Below are 15,957 nucleotides of genomic sequence, written 5' to 3' on the forward strand. Positions count from 1 at the left end.
GGCAGTGGGAGAAGGATGTTTTCCTGCCCTAGGAGTGATGGTCGGTCTGATGTTACATGTACTACATACGTCACACTTATTCAAGAAGTCAGTTATAGTAGCATGTTTCCGGGGAATCCACCAGTGGCGGAGATCTCGTAACATCTGTTTGTGGCTTTTATGGTCAAGTCCATGAGTCTGAGTCAGTATTGAGGACATCCAACAGGGGGGCATAACTATTTGATCTCCGTTATACCATATACCATCAAACTGTTCTATAGCTCCCTTATCTTCCCAGATGGTTCGTTCTGCTGCTGTGGCAGATTCCTGAGCTTGTATGATGGAGAAATCAGTTATCTCAGAACCGAGATCTGCTGTGGTCATGACCATCATAGTAGGTAAATACCCTGCCGCCTTTTTAGCGGCTGCATCAGCTGCTTCGTTTCCTATACTCTCTAAGTCAGTGCCCTGACTGTGTCCTTTCACTTTGATCACAGCTACCCTCTGTGGTAACTGGATTGCTTCCAACAACTCTTTCATCAACTCCTCATGAGCCATAGGTTTATTCTGACTAGTCTTAAAACCCGCTTGCACCCAGCCAGACATATCTCTGTGAATTGCATTGCACACATACGCAGAGTCTGTGAAAATATTCACTGCCTTCCCTTCCGCTAACCGCAGAGCACAAACTACAGCCGTAAGTTCTGCTGCCTGAGCAGATTGTTTCCCATCAAGAGGACCGTGATCGAGAGTACATGGTTCCTCTTTTGCTGTATTCATAGACACCACAGCATAACCTGCTTTTAACCCTTCGGTGGGATGACGGAAACAGCAACCATCTGTAAATAAGCTAAGGTCAGTTTCCGTTAAAGGGGAGTTTTCTAAGTCCAGCCTTAGTTTTACAAAGGGCAGCGATTTCTCTGCACAGAAGTGCTTCTTGCCATCGGTCATGTTGTCAGCCATATTACAGCCCTCATGTACAAAGGAGATGTGTGGTTTCGAGAGTACTTGTAAGATCTTGGTCTGTCTGAGGGGGGTGAGAGTGAAACAGGAGGAGGTGACATATGTTACAGTACTGTGAGAGGTCAGAATCTGTAGAGGATGGTGCATGACTATATGACCTACTTTGTCTACAATTTTTGCCAGAGCAGCTGCATATCTGACACAGGGGCTGGCTCTCTGTTCTTGTGTGTCTAGCAAAATGCTACAATAGTACAATACATTCCTATCTCCTCTGTGTTTCTGATATAAGACACCATGAGCTGTACTAAGCTGCTCTGAGACATCCAGATGGAATGGTTGAGAGTAATCTGGGAGAGCGAGTGCTGCGGCCTCTGCCATTTCCTGCTTGAGGCGGATAAACACCTCCTCGGCCTCTGTAGACCATTCTAACTTAGCGGTGAGATTTCTCATTCCAGCCATGGTTACCATTTGTCTGAGTAACTGAGTGTCGCCTGCATAGTTAGGGATGTATTGTCTTGAATACCCAGTCAGCCCTAAGAATGATAACATCTCTTTTACTGTCTGTGGTTTCGGATGGTGGAGTATTGAGTCACGATGAGCTGGAGACATTGCGGTGCCCTTTGCTGACACCATTCTACCTAGGAACGAAACTTGTGTGCGGCAACACTGAAGTTTTTCCTTTGAGACTTTGTAACCGTAGTTATGTAACCTCAATAACAATGCATGAGTTAGTGACAGGCATACCTCAGCCGAGGGTGCGGCCACTAACAAGTCATCTACATATTGTACAATAAAACACCCCTCAGGGAGTTCAAGGCCGGCCAAGTGATTTCTCAAAGTTTCATTAAAAATAGAGGGGGAGAGTATAAACCCCTGTGGTAACACGTTATATGTCAGCCTTTGGCCTTCATATGTAAATGAGAAAATGTCCTGTAAATGATCTGCTAAGGGCAGGCAAAAGAAGGCGTTAGCCAAATCTATACATGTGAAAGATGTATGGGCTGGGGTGAGCATCGAGAGAGCAGAGTGGGGGTTCGGTACTGGTGTAACAGGAGTCAAAACCAGGTCATTGATGGCTCTTAAATCATGAGCCATTCTGTATGAGCCGGAGGGTTTGATTACTGGCAAAATGGGAGTGTTCCACTGAGAGTAAGATTTTCTTAATACTCCCGCCTTTATCAGTCCTTCAATCGTAGGAGAGATACCCTGGGCTGCTTCCACTTTATGCTTATACTGAGGTCTCCAGATAGGGCAGTAAGTCTTCATCTCGAAAGTTACCGGTTCCATGCTGCACCTGCCAACGTCAAAGGGGCCTGTAGACCACAGTGAGGAAGGGAGAGCTGCCAACATGGAAGTGGCTCCTTCACCATCTAACATCTCCCTACCGTGGTGGCGTGTTAGTAACTCATGTTTGCAAAGACCTGACACTGCATTGTAAAAGGAGAGTCTATATATGTTAGAGGATGGTGAGATTGAAACCCCCAAAAGGGAAATGGGAACCCAGTCTGTCAGAGCGACTGCTGCTTTAACCATGGGGCCTAAGTCTTTAGCCTGATGTTTTGGAGCTATGGCTAGGGACACATGGGGAACAGCTTCTTCTGACATGCGATACCATTGTTCTTGTGCTGGGGTTAATTTTACTGCGGCTGCTACTCCTGCTGGTGCTATATAAACATCTCTTACTCCTATCCCCCAGGTTGTATCTAACAGGTTCTGTTGGAACTCATCTTGATACATAAGATCATTATTTCTGTCATAATTCAGAGTGCAGTGGAGAGGATCGGGAACAGGGAGGTAAGGGTGTAGAGCCCTAATCCATGGTTGCCACATGTTGTAAAAGTCAATCAGAGGGTTTCTGTCGGCTAGCAGGGCCCAATATATGTCCGCACAGGGTGGTGGGGCATCAGGTGAGGTATCAGGACTCAACATGCACATGCGATCAGCACTGGAGGGCGAGGAGCACACCATTTCTTCTCCTCCGGGGAAACTCACTATCACAGCTTCTGGTGAACAATGTACAGAAGCCCCCAGTGCTGCCAAAACATCTCTTCCCAGGAGATCACGTGGACAATCAGGTGCATACAAAAAGGGGTGCTCCATCACCTGTCTCCCAAGCCGGACAGGAAGGGGAACAGTAAAAGGCAGTCTTTGTTCAGTGCCGGAAAATCCCAAAACGGAAACATAGTGAGAGGAAAGGGAACACATAGGTTCAGCTAAGGTGGAGTAACGTGCTCCCGTATCCACCATGAACCATCTTCGTTTTCCGTTCACTGTCAACTGGAGACAGGGCTCTGCCAGCCCCTGTCCCTCCATCTCCGTCGGGCACCCCTATGGGAACATTCCTGGTGTATATGGACCAGGTGGAGGTCCCTGCGCAGAGTACCCGCTGTATGCCTGCATTGGAGCTAGCTGTTGGTTTGGTGGAGTCTGTATTGTTGGCTGATATGACTGCTGTGGAGGCCCTCTCATCTGCTGTTGTTGTTTCTGAAGACAGTCACGTGCCCAGTGATCCGGGCTTCCGCAGATGTAACAACTGCCTCCTCTTGGTTGGGCATACCCCCTCCCCCTGCTTCCTCCTCCTCTCCCTCTGCCTCTATTCCGGCCTTCATGATAAGGGGGCTGCTGATATGGGGCAGCTTGGTAAGGAACATGATACTGGGGTTGATATATAGCCTGTGGCGGGCCCTGCAGTGGATAAGGATTCTGTGGCGGGGCTGGAGCTGGTGTTACAATTTGAGCCATCTGGGTATCTTTCTCTTTCCCTCCCTTTTTCTTATCTGTTGCACGAGTCCGTGCATCTGCCAACTGTAATTTAGTCAACTGAGCTACCATCTCTTTTAATGACTCATTTTCCTCTTCCTCCTCCTTGGTTTCTGCATCCTGATGATGGCAGAAATGTGTTTCCCATCTTGATGATTTTGCCCCTGCCATATCTGGATTCTCTTGCATCTTTCTCTTAACTCCTTCCGGAGCATGTTTTAACAGAGCTAGTCTGAACAGAGACTGCTGTGTGTCTTTATCTGGGTTCACCCCCGTAGCCCCCACCCACTCTGTCTTTGCTCTTTCTATGAACGTGCGTCCACTCTCCCCGTTCTTAATCTTAAACACCAAGCTGTGGAGCTTGCCCGCTGGTATGGGATACTTTTGTCTAATAGCATTACCGTAGGAGGTAGCATAGGGGTTAAGGGGGCTTCTATCTGACACCTGGACTGTTCCGGCCGCTGCTTCTAATTCTTTCAGTGCCCAGTCCGAAACCGAGAAACCCAAAATAGCCCTGAGATCACCCATAGCTAAAGTCTTCCCTCGGGTCTTGTTGTACAGGCCCGTGAGCCACACTACCCCTCCCTCTTGAATTCCTGGGAGGAGCTCACTCAGTGCTTGAATGTCACCTAAAGTGAACGGCTGATACTCGTCTCTACCGTTGCTTTTGGCCACAATGGGAAACATGCCAACACACTGACTCCTCTGTTTGTCACCTTTGTCTTCGTACTTTCCATAAACTTTACGTGACCTAGTTTTGGGGGGTGTATATGGTGTCGCCTCTTCGTCCCCACCCTCCCGTCTCCAATGTATCCCTCTTTTGGAGTGCGTTCTCATGGTTCCCTCTATAGTGACAGGAATGTTTTTATCTTCATCCTCATCACTCTCCTCTACTGCTCCACCATCCTCGTCATCAGTGTCCTCATCTACCTCTCCACTAGTGGGAACATCCTGATACTCTGCACGGGATGTCTCTGTGTCTCTCTGTATCCAATCACTTATGTCTGGACTCTCTGTGTGGGGTTTAGGGGTAGGTTGAGCTCTCCTTTTTACGTCTCTATTACGCAAGTCTGGTGGTAACAAGGCTTGTCTTAACCTGAACTGTTCAGCCTGATCTCTCAGTTCTTCCCTTAGCCTGTCTATTTCTCTGGCTACATCAGACCCACTACCCGCCTCTGAGGCTGAACCTGCTCCTTGTTCTCTTTCTATTTCCTCTTCTAATTCCAAAGTACCACCTAACACTTGAAACAATGGTGCCATAACTTCGTTTGTATAATCACTGTCCTGTGGGGTTGGTACCGGACTAGGGGTAGGAGGAGGATAAGGAGGGGGGTTGTGATGTGGGCCAGGTGGGTACTGCTGATGGAGGGACATGTAATGTGGCGGCTGGCTAGTATGTGGGTTTGGTGGTGGGGGTGCGCTTGGACTGGGTGAGGGTTTCACTAGTGGTTTTGCTTCAGCGGTTTTTGCGTGGGTGGCTTTCGTCTGGCTGCCTAAGGCTGATAGTGCAGCCATCTGTATCACATTATATTTTACCAATATACTTGCCAACTCGTCTTCTTCCTTCCTCAATTTCCTCCTTACAAACATATTTCCCTTTTCTTTGTCTTCTCTTGCTTGCAGCAGCTTTCTATGAACCACCTGTATTAATGCTCTCATTACTGGCATAAATTTGGCTTCACTTCCCGTGGCTGGAAAATGCCCTTCCTTCACTGTCATGTTATACCACTCATCTAGGTCTTCAGTCTCTTTATTTCTAGTCTTGGGATCAAATGTACAGATTACATTGGTCCTGACTTTAGCCCATTGCTGTCCAAATGATAAACGGGGAGGCCCACAGCCACCCCGTTCCTCACAGTCTTTGTCAAATTCTCCGTCCATTCTGTCCAGTACTATTTCACACAGGTTTATTCAGTTTATGACAGTAACTAGATTCAGAGTAAATGGGTCGCTATGCCCCTCGCTGTGATCCTACCAACATAAGCACACGCTTCTCAATGCCGAAGATCACGTCGGGGTCACCAATTGAAGGAACTGGCCTTCTACCTCCGAGAGGTCAAGGCCCAGTTACGTGCTGGTTAATCTTGTGTGACAAAGAGATTTTCCAAACAGACGGGTTAAAGCATAATAATACAATTTATTCCGAACAATTAATGTTGCATAAGTAAAAATAAAAGAGTTTACAGATATCTGGATCCAATCAACATGTCCCTGACAACATACAGTGCATGGGTCAGTTCGCGAAGTCTGAACCCCGAGCTATCCCTGATCCAGCCTATTCATGGTTTACACAATATTAATATTCATGAGCTTATGGCACGTGATGTTTCTGCTGCATGTCTTCTTCTTCTGTTATCTCCTTCTGACTCCTTCCTCCCTTTGGCCTTGAAAAAGAAGAACAGCACCTCCCTCTCCTCTCTTTCCCCACAATTCACTCTATTCATAACAAATCCGACAGTCAGGTTATTGTAGATCATAGTAAGCACTTTTGTACATAATAAATCCAACACCACTTGAAGAATGTGGCTGTACTGAGCGGGTCCACAGTGTGAATTTGTAGAATTCAATTCAGCTGACTACAAGAAAAAAACATTTGTCTTCTCCTTTGTCCCTCCTTCCATCCAGGGTGGCAGCTCTGGGCCTGGCGGCGGGCGTCCTGCTGGTTCTGCTGCTATTCTGTCTCTACCGAGTGCTCTGTCCACGTAACTACGGCCAGAACGGTGTCTCCCACGGGCGCCGGCGCCGAGGGGACCTGCCCTGTGACGATTACGGCTACTCGCCACCGGTCAGCGAGATCTCACCGCTGCTGCTGAGGGGCCATAGTATGGTGAGCATTGGGTTGATCTTTTGGGGTAAATTTATTTGCAATGAATAGTCTGACAAAAGTCTTTTTCTTAGTTATTTAGTTAAAAACCCCTGGGACAATGATGAAGACTAGATCTTGTCAAAATGTGTCTGTTGTAGTTTGAACTACTCATGACTTTCAGTATCTGCAGATAGAGAACACTCTATGTAGCCACACTGTAGAAGAGAAAAACAACAAATCAGTAGCCAATACTCACGTCTGTTAAGATACGTGTGTGAACTGGAAAACACTGACCCCTGAGCCAGTGTTAATGAGTTCAGTTGCCATGTTACACATACTGTAATTATGAAATTGTTCTGTTTCTTGGAGGAACACTTACTGTACATGTGTGCATTTCTCCAGACGAGTCAGTTTGGAACAACAACAGTCTACCCAAAAATACAATCAGTGGAAATTAGTGATTTTCCTCCTGCAGGGTGTGGTATTTCTCAAGTTCATTTGGTTCATGCTCAGTCTTTCTGTCTCGCAGGACATCGAGTGTTTGGCCAGTGACGGGATGCTGCTGGCTAGCTGTTGCCTGGCAGGACAGATTCGGGTTTGGGACGCCCAGACTGGTGACTGTTTGACCGTCATCCCAAGCCACGGGTGAGAATGTCACAGTATTTTTGTTAGTTTTTTTTTCAGTGCTTTGAAGGTGGGGATGTCCACTAAATCTGTCCAGCACTTTTTATTTATTTTTATGCTTAAGTTAATAGTGATTTCAGTTGCTTTCTTCTGGACACGCTCATTCCTTATACTATCACAACATCACACTTCTGATTTTGTTTTCTAGAATCTAAGTTTTCAAAACTAATTATTAGGACTGTCAAAGTAAACGCGATAATAACACGTTAATGCAAATTAGTTAGAGTGAAGGTACTGGGCTTGAGTTTGCCAATTTATGATTTGAGCATATTTTTTATGCTAAATGCAGTACCTGTGAGGGTTTCTGGACAATATTTGTCACTGTTTTGTGTTGTTAATTGATTTCCAAACATAATACATTTGCATAAAGCAGCATATTTGCCCACTCCCATGTTGATAATAGTATTAAATACTTGACAAATCTCCCTTTTAAGGTACAGATAAAAAATGTGCGATTAATTTGCGATTAATCACAATAAGCTATGGACAATCATGTGATTAATTGTGATCAAATGTTTTGATGGCTGATATCTATTTGAGTTTTTAAAAAAATCTGATAGCACTATATTGAGCAGTATATTAGCCAATTGTTTTTACATAAACCCATAATATCACCTTCATTTTATAAAAAATTTTAAGAATTGTGACAAAGATATGTACTGAGCAGGACATTTTACATTTTACAGTATGAAAAATAAACGTGCCAGTGCTCTCTGGTGGTCAAACTATGTGATTTATATCACCTCATATACAGTATACTCAATAGTACAAATGTCTGTACTGCAACTGTTGTCCGACACACTGTATATGCTGATAAAGATACACATCTTAACATCCACCAATAATATCAGGCAGGCCGATTTATCTCCCTCAAAAGCTCTCAGTATAATTTGATGTTGCCTTGCAGCTAACTGACTGAGTGCTGTTTCCTCCTCAGGCTCAGACGGAGCAGCAGCAGTGGCTGCTGGGAGCAGCGGGATGGCTGGGACAACGTTAGCGGACCCGCAGACTCAGATTGTTTAGGCTCTGAAGCCTACGGCCCCTCCATCACAGGTGATGGCCTATCAGAGGAAGACGGCTACCCGCTGAGACGCCGCACCGCTCCCACGCGGCCAACGCTATTCAACGACCAGCCCGATCTCACCCCTCTCATTGACACTAACTTTGCCTCCCAGCCCCCCTCCCACCTCTGCACCCCACCCAGGGAAGGCTTTGACTTTGGAGGTTTGGTGGAGCGTGCCTACACAGAGCACGAACCCCCCTCACCCTCCGCCTACCCCTCTCCTTCCTCAGCTTCCTCCTCGCCGCCTTCAGGAGTTCAGCTCCAGAGAAGACCCAGCTTAGGGGATGCAGCCGCCTTCTTAACCCAAGATAGAGCCTCCACAGCGGCGACGCAGGCGACCGCAGACTGGGAAAGCTCTGTCTGGGCCATGGAGCTGAGAGGAAATCTAATAGCTGCTGGGAGGAGCAGCGGTAAACTGGAGGTGGGTAAAATCTATAATATGTATTCATCTTGTGCCTTTTCTGTTTGTTTTTGCACAAAGAAAAAAAATCGGGAAAAAAAAATGTCATGATGATGACCAAATGTTTTGTCTTTTAATATTTTGTTTTGCGTAAAAGACTCACTGTGAACTTTGGGTACAGATTTAATATTTTGAAAGTTACTCCCAGCTATTGGCCAATACCATTTTTCAAGTATCGAATGTGAAATGAGTTCACAAAATTCATCAGTTGCTAAGAGATGCCTTTACATGCTTAATGTTGTTTGGAAAGACTTTTTGTAGCCAAGCAGTTTAGAGCCTGTCATGTTTCTGAAAAAGGTTTTGGCTTTGAGAGATACTGAACCTCTACTTCCTCTGTCGTTCTGTATAAAACATCAACTAAAAGTAATATAATGCTGCTGTACATACGCTATACCAGGGGTCTCCAACCCTTTTTCCTCTGAGAGCTCATTTGACAAAATTAAAGTGGCTTACTTTTATGGTGTTTTTAATAGTGTTGCAGCCACCGCAGTCATCCTCTCTGTTACAATCCCACCATAGGTGAAGGGCTTTTTGTGTTTCATTAGGATGTGCGCCACTAAACGAAGCCTCTGTTGGCCTTCTTCGTCAGTTTGGTAAACAGAGATTGTTTTTTTTTTAGCGTTGTTTTCAGCTCCTTAACCTTCTCAAGGTAAAGGAGCCAAACTTGAAAGCAGCGTAACTCGTTTAATTGACAGCTGATTGGCAGGTACTCATTTTGTGTCAGAAAGGGGAGGAATGTCTGAATTTGATTTGATAGAAATTTAAACAGGTTTTACAAAGTGACTTTGTGTTATCATATTTATGTACATATTCTGGTAGCTCGTGAGCTACTTGTTGAAGACCCTTGCACTATATGATAAAAATGTAGAATTAATGTACTCTTTAAACTCATATTTGGTTACAGTTGTGGGATGCAGTGGAAGGGTCGTTACGCTGCATTAATGAAGACGGAGTCTCTGGGATCACAGCTCTAGCCTTCCTCAACAACAGGTGAAACGTGCACACAGAAAAACACGTGGGCTAAGCCAGTGCATCCACTGGGACTAATATTTACCTATATACCCTAACCCTTCTAGACAATCTAGTGGCAAGTAAGTGAATATAAAAACACAGTTCAAATGTGCCAACTTAAAACCTAAAGTGTAACACATAACATGACTCCACTATGCCCATTGACAGAACCTGGATGCAACTTCATTCTCACTTTACAATGATAAATGTTAAGTAAGACATGGCATGACTAAACTTTATCCTGAGACTCCATGTTTTTCCTCCTCAGAATCGTAGCGGCTCGGCTGAACGGGTCTCTAGATTTCTTCACTGTTGAGATACACAAACCTCTGGGTCTGCTGCAGTACAGAGGTGAGGCTCAACAACACAACTCGGATGGGTTTTATTACAGCCGAGTGGTGTTTCTACTTTGACCAGTAATCTGTTACGTATTTGTGCATTTATTTTTACAGCTTAAGTTATTGTCTTATTCAATGTTAAATTTAACTAATGTGAAGTCAATGAAAACAAATGAACAGGAGGCATGGCAACTTTATTCAATAGGGCTATTTCTCTAATAACTTATGCCCTTGTTTTTACATTCTCTTGTTTAAGGTTATCAAATGTGAAAATGATTGTTTTACCTTCTCTTGTAATAAATTATATATTTTTAGGTTTTGGACTGCTTGTCAGATAAACAAGACATTTCATGAGATCTCTGTGGGATGTAGGAAATTGGCCTTATAATAAAAAGACTAAACAATAATTAATTAATCGAGAAAATAATTGTTAGTTTAAGCCCTTATATAATCCCAGGTGATAACATTAAATAAACATTAAAGAGGAGAAAGAAATGGGCATGACTTAATGTCCTCCTCCTCCTACAGGTGCACCTGGGCGAGGCAGCATGCCTCCCTCTCCCTGTTACAGCAGCGAAGATGTGATCAGCTGCCAGCTCACACGCTCGGTACAGTGTGCTCACCAGAAGCCGATCACGGTGCTGCGAGCGGCCGCCGGGAGGGTCGTCACCGGTAGCCAGGACCACACTGTCCGGGTAACACACTGAATATTAACACGTCAGGCTGCTGTCTCATTTATGTTTCACATGTATTGGTGTTAAAATGCCAAATGTTGTACATCTTACAAACCAATTTCTCAGAAAATGTTACACAAACGTACACATGTAAAAGATTAAACATTATTAGATAAACCGTATAAACAGTTACTGTATAATCCTCATACATTCTTTCTATAAATCAGGTTTATCGTCTAGAGGACTCGTGTTGCCTCTTCACCCTGCAGGGTCACTCTGGAGGGATCACAGCCATCTACATAGACCAGGTTAGTAATACATCATAAAAATCTATACTGCTGTACCGAATAGTTCAATGCTCCGAAGCTTCATTCATAACATGTCCCATTCAGGGGCCGCACAAAATGTTTCTGTAGGCCACCATCGGCCCAGGGGGCCGCACTTTGAATACTATGTACTATGACATTTTTATGACACAATAAATACTATGACATATTTGTGACTTTTTTTTGGCATACTGTGCAATAATTTTTTTTTTGTGTGAATGACATACTATGACATTTTTTAGGCATACTATACTTTGACTTTTTTTCGACAAACTATACTATTTTTTGTTTTCTTCGACATACTATACTATGACTTTTTTTTTTTTTTTTAGACATACTATACTATGACTTTTTTTTTTTTTTTAGACATTATATTATAACTTTTTCGACAAACTATACTATTTTTTATTTTATTAACATACTATACTATGACTTTTTTATTTTTTCAACATATGTTATGACTTTTTATTTTATCGACATACTATACTCTGACTTTTTTTCAGTTTTCAGAAAATATACTGACTTTTTTTTCTTTGTTTTGACGTACTACACTATGACATTTTTCATTTTTCTTGACGACCTAAACTATTACATTTTTTCATTTTTTCGACATACTATACTATGACTTTTTTTTTCGACATACTATACTACGACTTTTTTTCGACGTACTATACTATGAAATTTTTTTTTTTTTGAAATACTGTACTATGACTTCTTTATTTTTTCTATAAACTATACTACGACTTTTTTCATTTTGTAGACATAATATACAATGACTTTTTAATTTTTTCGATATACTATACTATGCCTTTTTTTCGACATACTATCTTTTTTTTCGTCATACAATACAACACAATAAAACTTTATTGTCCGCCAGGGGGGAATTTTGTCTTCGGCTCACCAAACACAGAAAACAACAGACATTAGAAAACCAGACAGTAGTTAGTAAAAAACAGAAACATAGACAGGTTATGTTACACCTTAAAAAACAGTTCATGTCAGTGTCTGTGGCTTAGATCTTCTCAGTCCCTGTGTTGAGTTAAGAATATTGATGGCAGAGGGACTCTATAGCGCCTCCCGGAGTTCAAGAGCTCAAACTGGCTGAAGAGAGGATGGGAGCTATCCACCAGGATACTCCTCGTTTTCTTCCTTGTCCTTTCTGTAAAAAGTTGAGTCAAGAGCTTTTAGGGTTTACCAACTATTTTGCCTGTCATTGACACAATCCTAGACAGTTTATTCTTATATCTACAGTTTAGGTGACCGTACCAGGCAGGAAGGTGAAAGGTTAAAACACTCAACAATAGTTTTGTAAACTAATTCTAAAATCTACTGGCTGACATCGAGGCCACTGAGTTTCCTTAGAAGATAAAGTTGCTGTGAGCAACTCTTGAAAATATACTCTGTATTATCTGAGAAGCTCATACCATACTATGACTTTTTTTATTTTATCGATATACTATACTGTAACTTTTTTTATTTTTTAAACATACTATAATATGACTTTCTTTTATTTCATCGACTTACTATGCTGATTTTTTTTTTGACATACTATACTATGACTTTTTTATCTTTTCGACATGAACAAGGCATAGTATATGTCGAAAAATTTCATGAAAAAAGTCATAATATAGCATGTTGAAAAATAAAAAAGAAACAGTATTGCATGTCGAAAAAAAAGTCATGGTATATTATGTCGAAAAATTTCATGAAAAAAAGTCATAGTTTGGTACGTTGAAAAATTTTATGAAAAAAAAGTTCTAGTACAGTATGTCGAAATTTTTTTACCAAGTCATAGTATCATATGTCGAAAAATTTCCTGAAAAAAAGTCATAGTATGGTATGTCGAAAATGTCATGAAAAAAGTCATAGTTGAAAAATGTAATGACAAAGTCAGTTGAAAATTGTCATGAAAAAAAGTCATAGTTGAAAAATGTCATGAAAAAAGTCATAGTTGAAAAATGTCATGAAAAAAGTCAGTTGAAAATTGTCATGAAAAAAAGTCATAGTTGAAAAATGTCATGAAAAAAGTCAGTTGAAAAATGTCATGAAAAAAGTCAGTTGAAAAATGTCATGAAAAAAGTCATAGTTGAAAAATGTCATGAAAAAAGTCATAGTTGAAAAATGTCATGAAAAAAAGTCAGTTGAAAAATTTCATGAAAAAATTCAGTTGAAAAATGTCATGAAAAAAAGTCATAGTTGAAAAATTTCATGAAAAAAATTCAGTTGAAAAATGTCATGAAAAAAGTCATAGTTGAAAAATGTCATGAAAAAAGTCATAGTTGAAAAATGTCATGGAAAAAGGTTATAGTTGAAAAATGTCATGAAAAAAAGTCAGTTGAAAAATTTCATGAAAAGTCATAGTTGAAAAATGTCATGGAAAAAAGTCAGTTGAAAAATTTCATGAAAAAAAGTCATAGTTGAAAAATTTCATGAAAAAAAGTCATAGTTGAAAAATGTCATGAAAAAAGTCATAGTTGAAAAATTTCATGAAAAAAGTCATAGTTGAAAAATGTCATGAAAAAAGTCATAGTTGAAAAATGTCATGAAAAAAGTCATAGGTGAAAAATGTCATGAAAAAAAGTCAGTTGAAAAATTTCATGAAAAAAAGTCAGTTGAAAAATGTCATGAAAAAAAGTCAGTTGAAAAATGTCATGAAAAAAAGTCAGTTGAAAAATTTCATGAAAATGTCATAGTTTAGTACGTTGAAAAATGTCATGAAAAAAAGTCATTGTTGAAAAATGTCATGAAAAAAGTCATAGTTGAAAAATGTCATGAAAAAAGTCATAGTTGAAAAATGTCATGAAAAAAAGTCAGTTGAAAAATTTCATGAAAAAAGTCATAGTTGAAAAATGTCATGAAAAAAAGTCATAGTTGAAAAATTTCATGAAAAAAAGTCAGTTGAAAAATGTCATGAAAAAAGTCATAGTTGAAAAATGTCATGAAAAAAGTCATAGTTGAAAAATGTCATGGAAAAAGGTTATAGTTGAAAAATGTCATGAAAAGTCATAGTTGAAAAATGTCATGAAAAAAAGTCAGTTGAAAAATTTCATGAAAAAAAGTCATAGTTGAAAAATGTCATGAAAAAGTCATAGTTGAAAAATTTCATGAAAAAGTCAGTTGAAAAATTTCATGAAAAAAAGTCATAGTTGAAAAATGTCATGAAAAAAGTCATAGTTGAAAAATGTCATGAAAAAAAGTCATAGTTGAAAAATGTCATGAAAAAATTCATAGTTGAAAAATTTCATGAAAAAATTCATAGTTGAAAAATGTCATGAAAAAAGTCATAGTTGAAAAATGTCATGGAAAAAAGTCAGTTGAAAAATGTCATGAAAAAAGTTATAGTTGAAAAATTTCATGAAAAAAAGTCATAGTTGAAAAATGTCATGAAAAAAGTCAGTTGAAAAAAGTTATAGTTGAAAAATTTCATGAAAAAAGTCATAGTTGAAAAATTTCATGAAAAAATTCATAGTTGAAAAATGTCATGAAAAAAAGTCATAGTTGAAAAATGTCATGAAAAAATTCATAGTTGAAAAATTTCATGAAAAAAGTCATAGTTGAAAAATGTCATGGAAAAAAGTCATAGTTGAAAAATGTCATGAAAAAGTCAGTTGAAAAATTTCATGAAAAAAGTCAGTTGAAAAATGTCATGAAAAAAGTCAGTTGAAAAATGTCATGAAAAAAAGTCATAGTTGAAAAATGTCATGAAAAAAAGTCATAGTTGAAAAATGTCATGAAAAAAAGTCATAGTTGAAAAATGTCATGAAAAAAAGTCAGTTGAAAAATGTCATGAAAAAAAGTCATAGTTGAAAAAAGTCAGTTGAAAAATGTCATGGAAAAAGGTTATAGTTGAAAAATGTCATGGAAAAAAGTCATAGTTGAAAAATGTCATGGAAAAAAGTCAGTTGAAAAATGTCATGGAAAAAAGTCATAGTTGAAAAATGTCATGGAAAAAAGTCAGTTGAAAAATGTCATGGAAAAAAGTCATAGTTGAAAAATGTCATGAAAAAAAGTCAGTTGAAAAATGTCATGAAAAAAGTCATAGTTGAAAAATGTCATGAAAAAAAGTCAGTTGAAAAATTTCATGAAAAAAAGTCAGTTGAAAAATGTCATGAAAAAAAGTCATAGTTGAAAAATGTCATGGAAAAAAGTCAGTTGAAAAATGTCATGAAAAAAAGTCATAGTTGAAAAATGTCATGAAAAAAAGTCAGTTGAAAAATGTCATGAAAAAAGTCATAGTTGAAAAATGTCATGAAAAAAAGTCAGTTGAAAAATTTCATGAAAAAAAGTCATAGTTGAAAAATGTCATGAAAAAAGTCAGTTGAAAAATGTCATGGAAAAAAGTCAGTTGAAAAATGTCATGAAAAAAGTCATAGTTGAAAAATGTCATGAAAAAAAGTCAGTTGAAAAATTTCATGAAAAAAAGTCAGTTGAAAAATGTCATGAAAAAAGTCATAGTTGAAAAATGTCATGAAAAAAGTCAGTTGAAAAATGTCATGAAAAAAGTCAGTTGAAAAATGTCATGAAAAAAAGTCAGTTGAAAAATGTCATGGAAAAAAGTCAGTTGAAAAATTTCATGAAAAAAGTCGTAGTTGAAAAATGTCATGAAAAAAGTCAGTTGAAAAATGTCATGGAAAAAAGTCAGTTGAAAAATTTCATGAAAAAGTCATAGTTGAAAAATGTCATGAAAAAAAGTCAGTTGAAAAATGTCATGAAAAAAGTCATAGTTGAAAAATTTCATGAAAAAAGTTATAGTTGAAAAATGTCATAGTTGAAAAATGTCATGAAAAAAAGTCAGTTGAAAAATGTCATGGAAAAAAGTCAGTTGAAAAATGTCATGAAAAAAAGTCATAGTTGAAAAATGTCGAAAAAAAGTCAGTTGAAAAATGTCATGAA

At 39.4% G+C, this 15,957-nt stretch overlaps 1 protein-coding gene across 2 annotated transcripts in view; it reads left to right on the forward strand.

Annotated features, from left to right (window-relative positions):
• LOC119497040 (SREBF chaperone) overlaps window positions 1–15,957 on the forward strand; it is a 56,358-nt gene that overhangs the window by 30,688 nt on the left and 9,713 nt on the right. For both annotated transcript variants that reach the window (XM_037784819.1, XM_037784818.1), the window contains exons 15-21: window positions 6,328–6,529; window positions 7,038–7,153; window positions 8,130–8,676; window positions 9,620–9,705; window positions 9,995–10,077; window positions 10,593–10,759; window positions 10,966–11,046. In XM_037784819.1, the coding sequence (XP_037640747.1) occupies window positions 6,328–6,529; window positions 7,038–7,153; window positions 8,130–8,676; window positions 9,620–9,705; window positions 9,995–10,077; window positions 10,593–10,759; window positions 10,966–11,046 (1,282 nt within the window). The remainder of the gene's footprint in view (window positions 1–6,327; window positions 6,530–7,037; window positions 7,154–8,129; window positions 8,677–9,619; window positions 9,706–9,994; window positions 10,078–10,592; window positions 10,760–10,965; window positions 11,047–15,957) is intronic.

The sequence above is a fragment of the Sebastes umbrosus genome, chromosome 11, assembly GCF_015220745.1.
Source record: "Sebastes umbrosus isolate fSebUmb1 chromosome 11, fSebUmb1.pri, whole genome shotgun sequence".
Lineage (NCBI taxonomy): Eukaryota > Metazoa > Chordata > Actinopteri > Perciformes > Sebastidae > Sebastes > Sebastes umbrosus.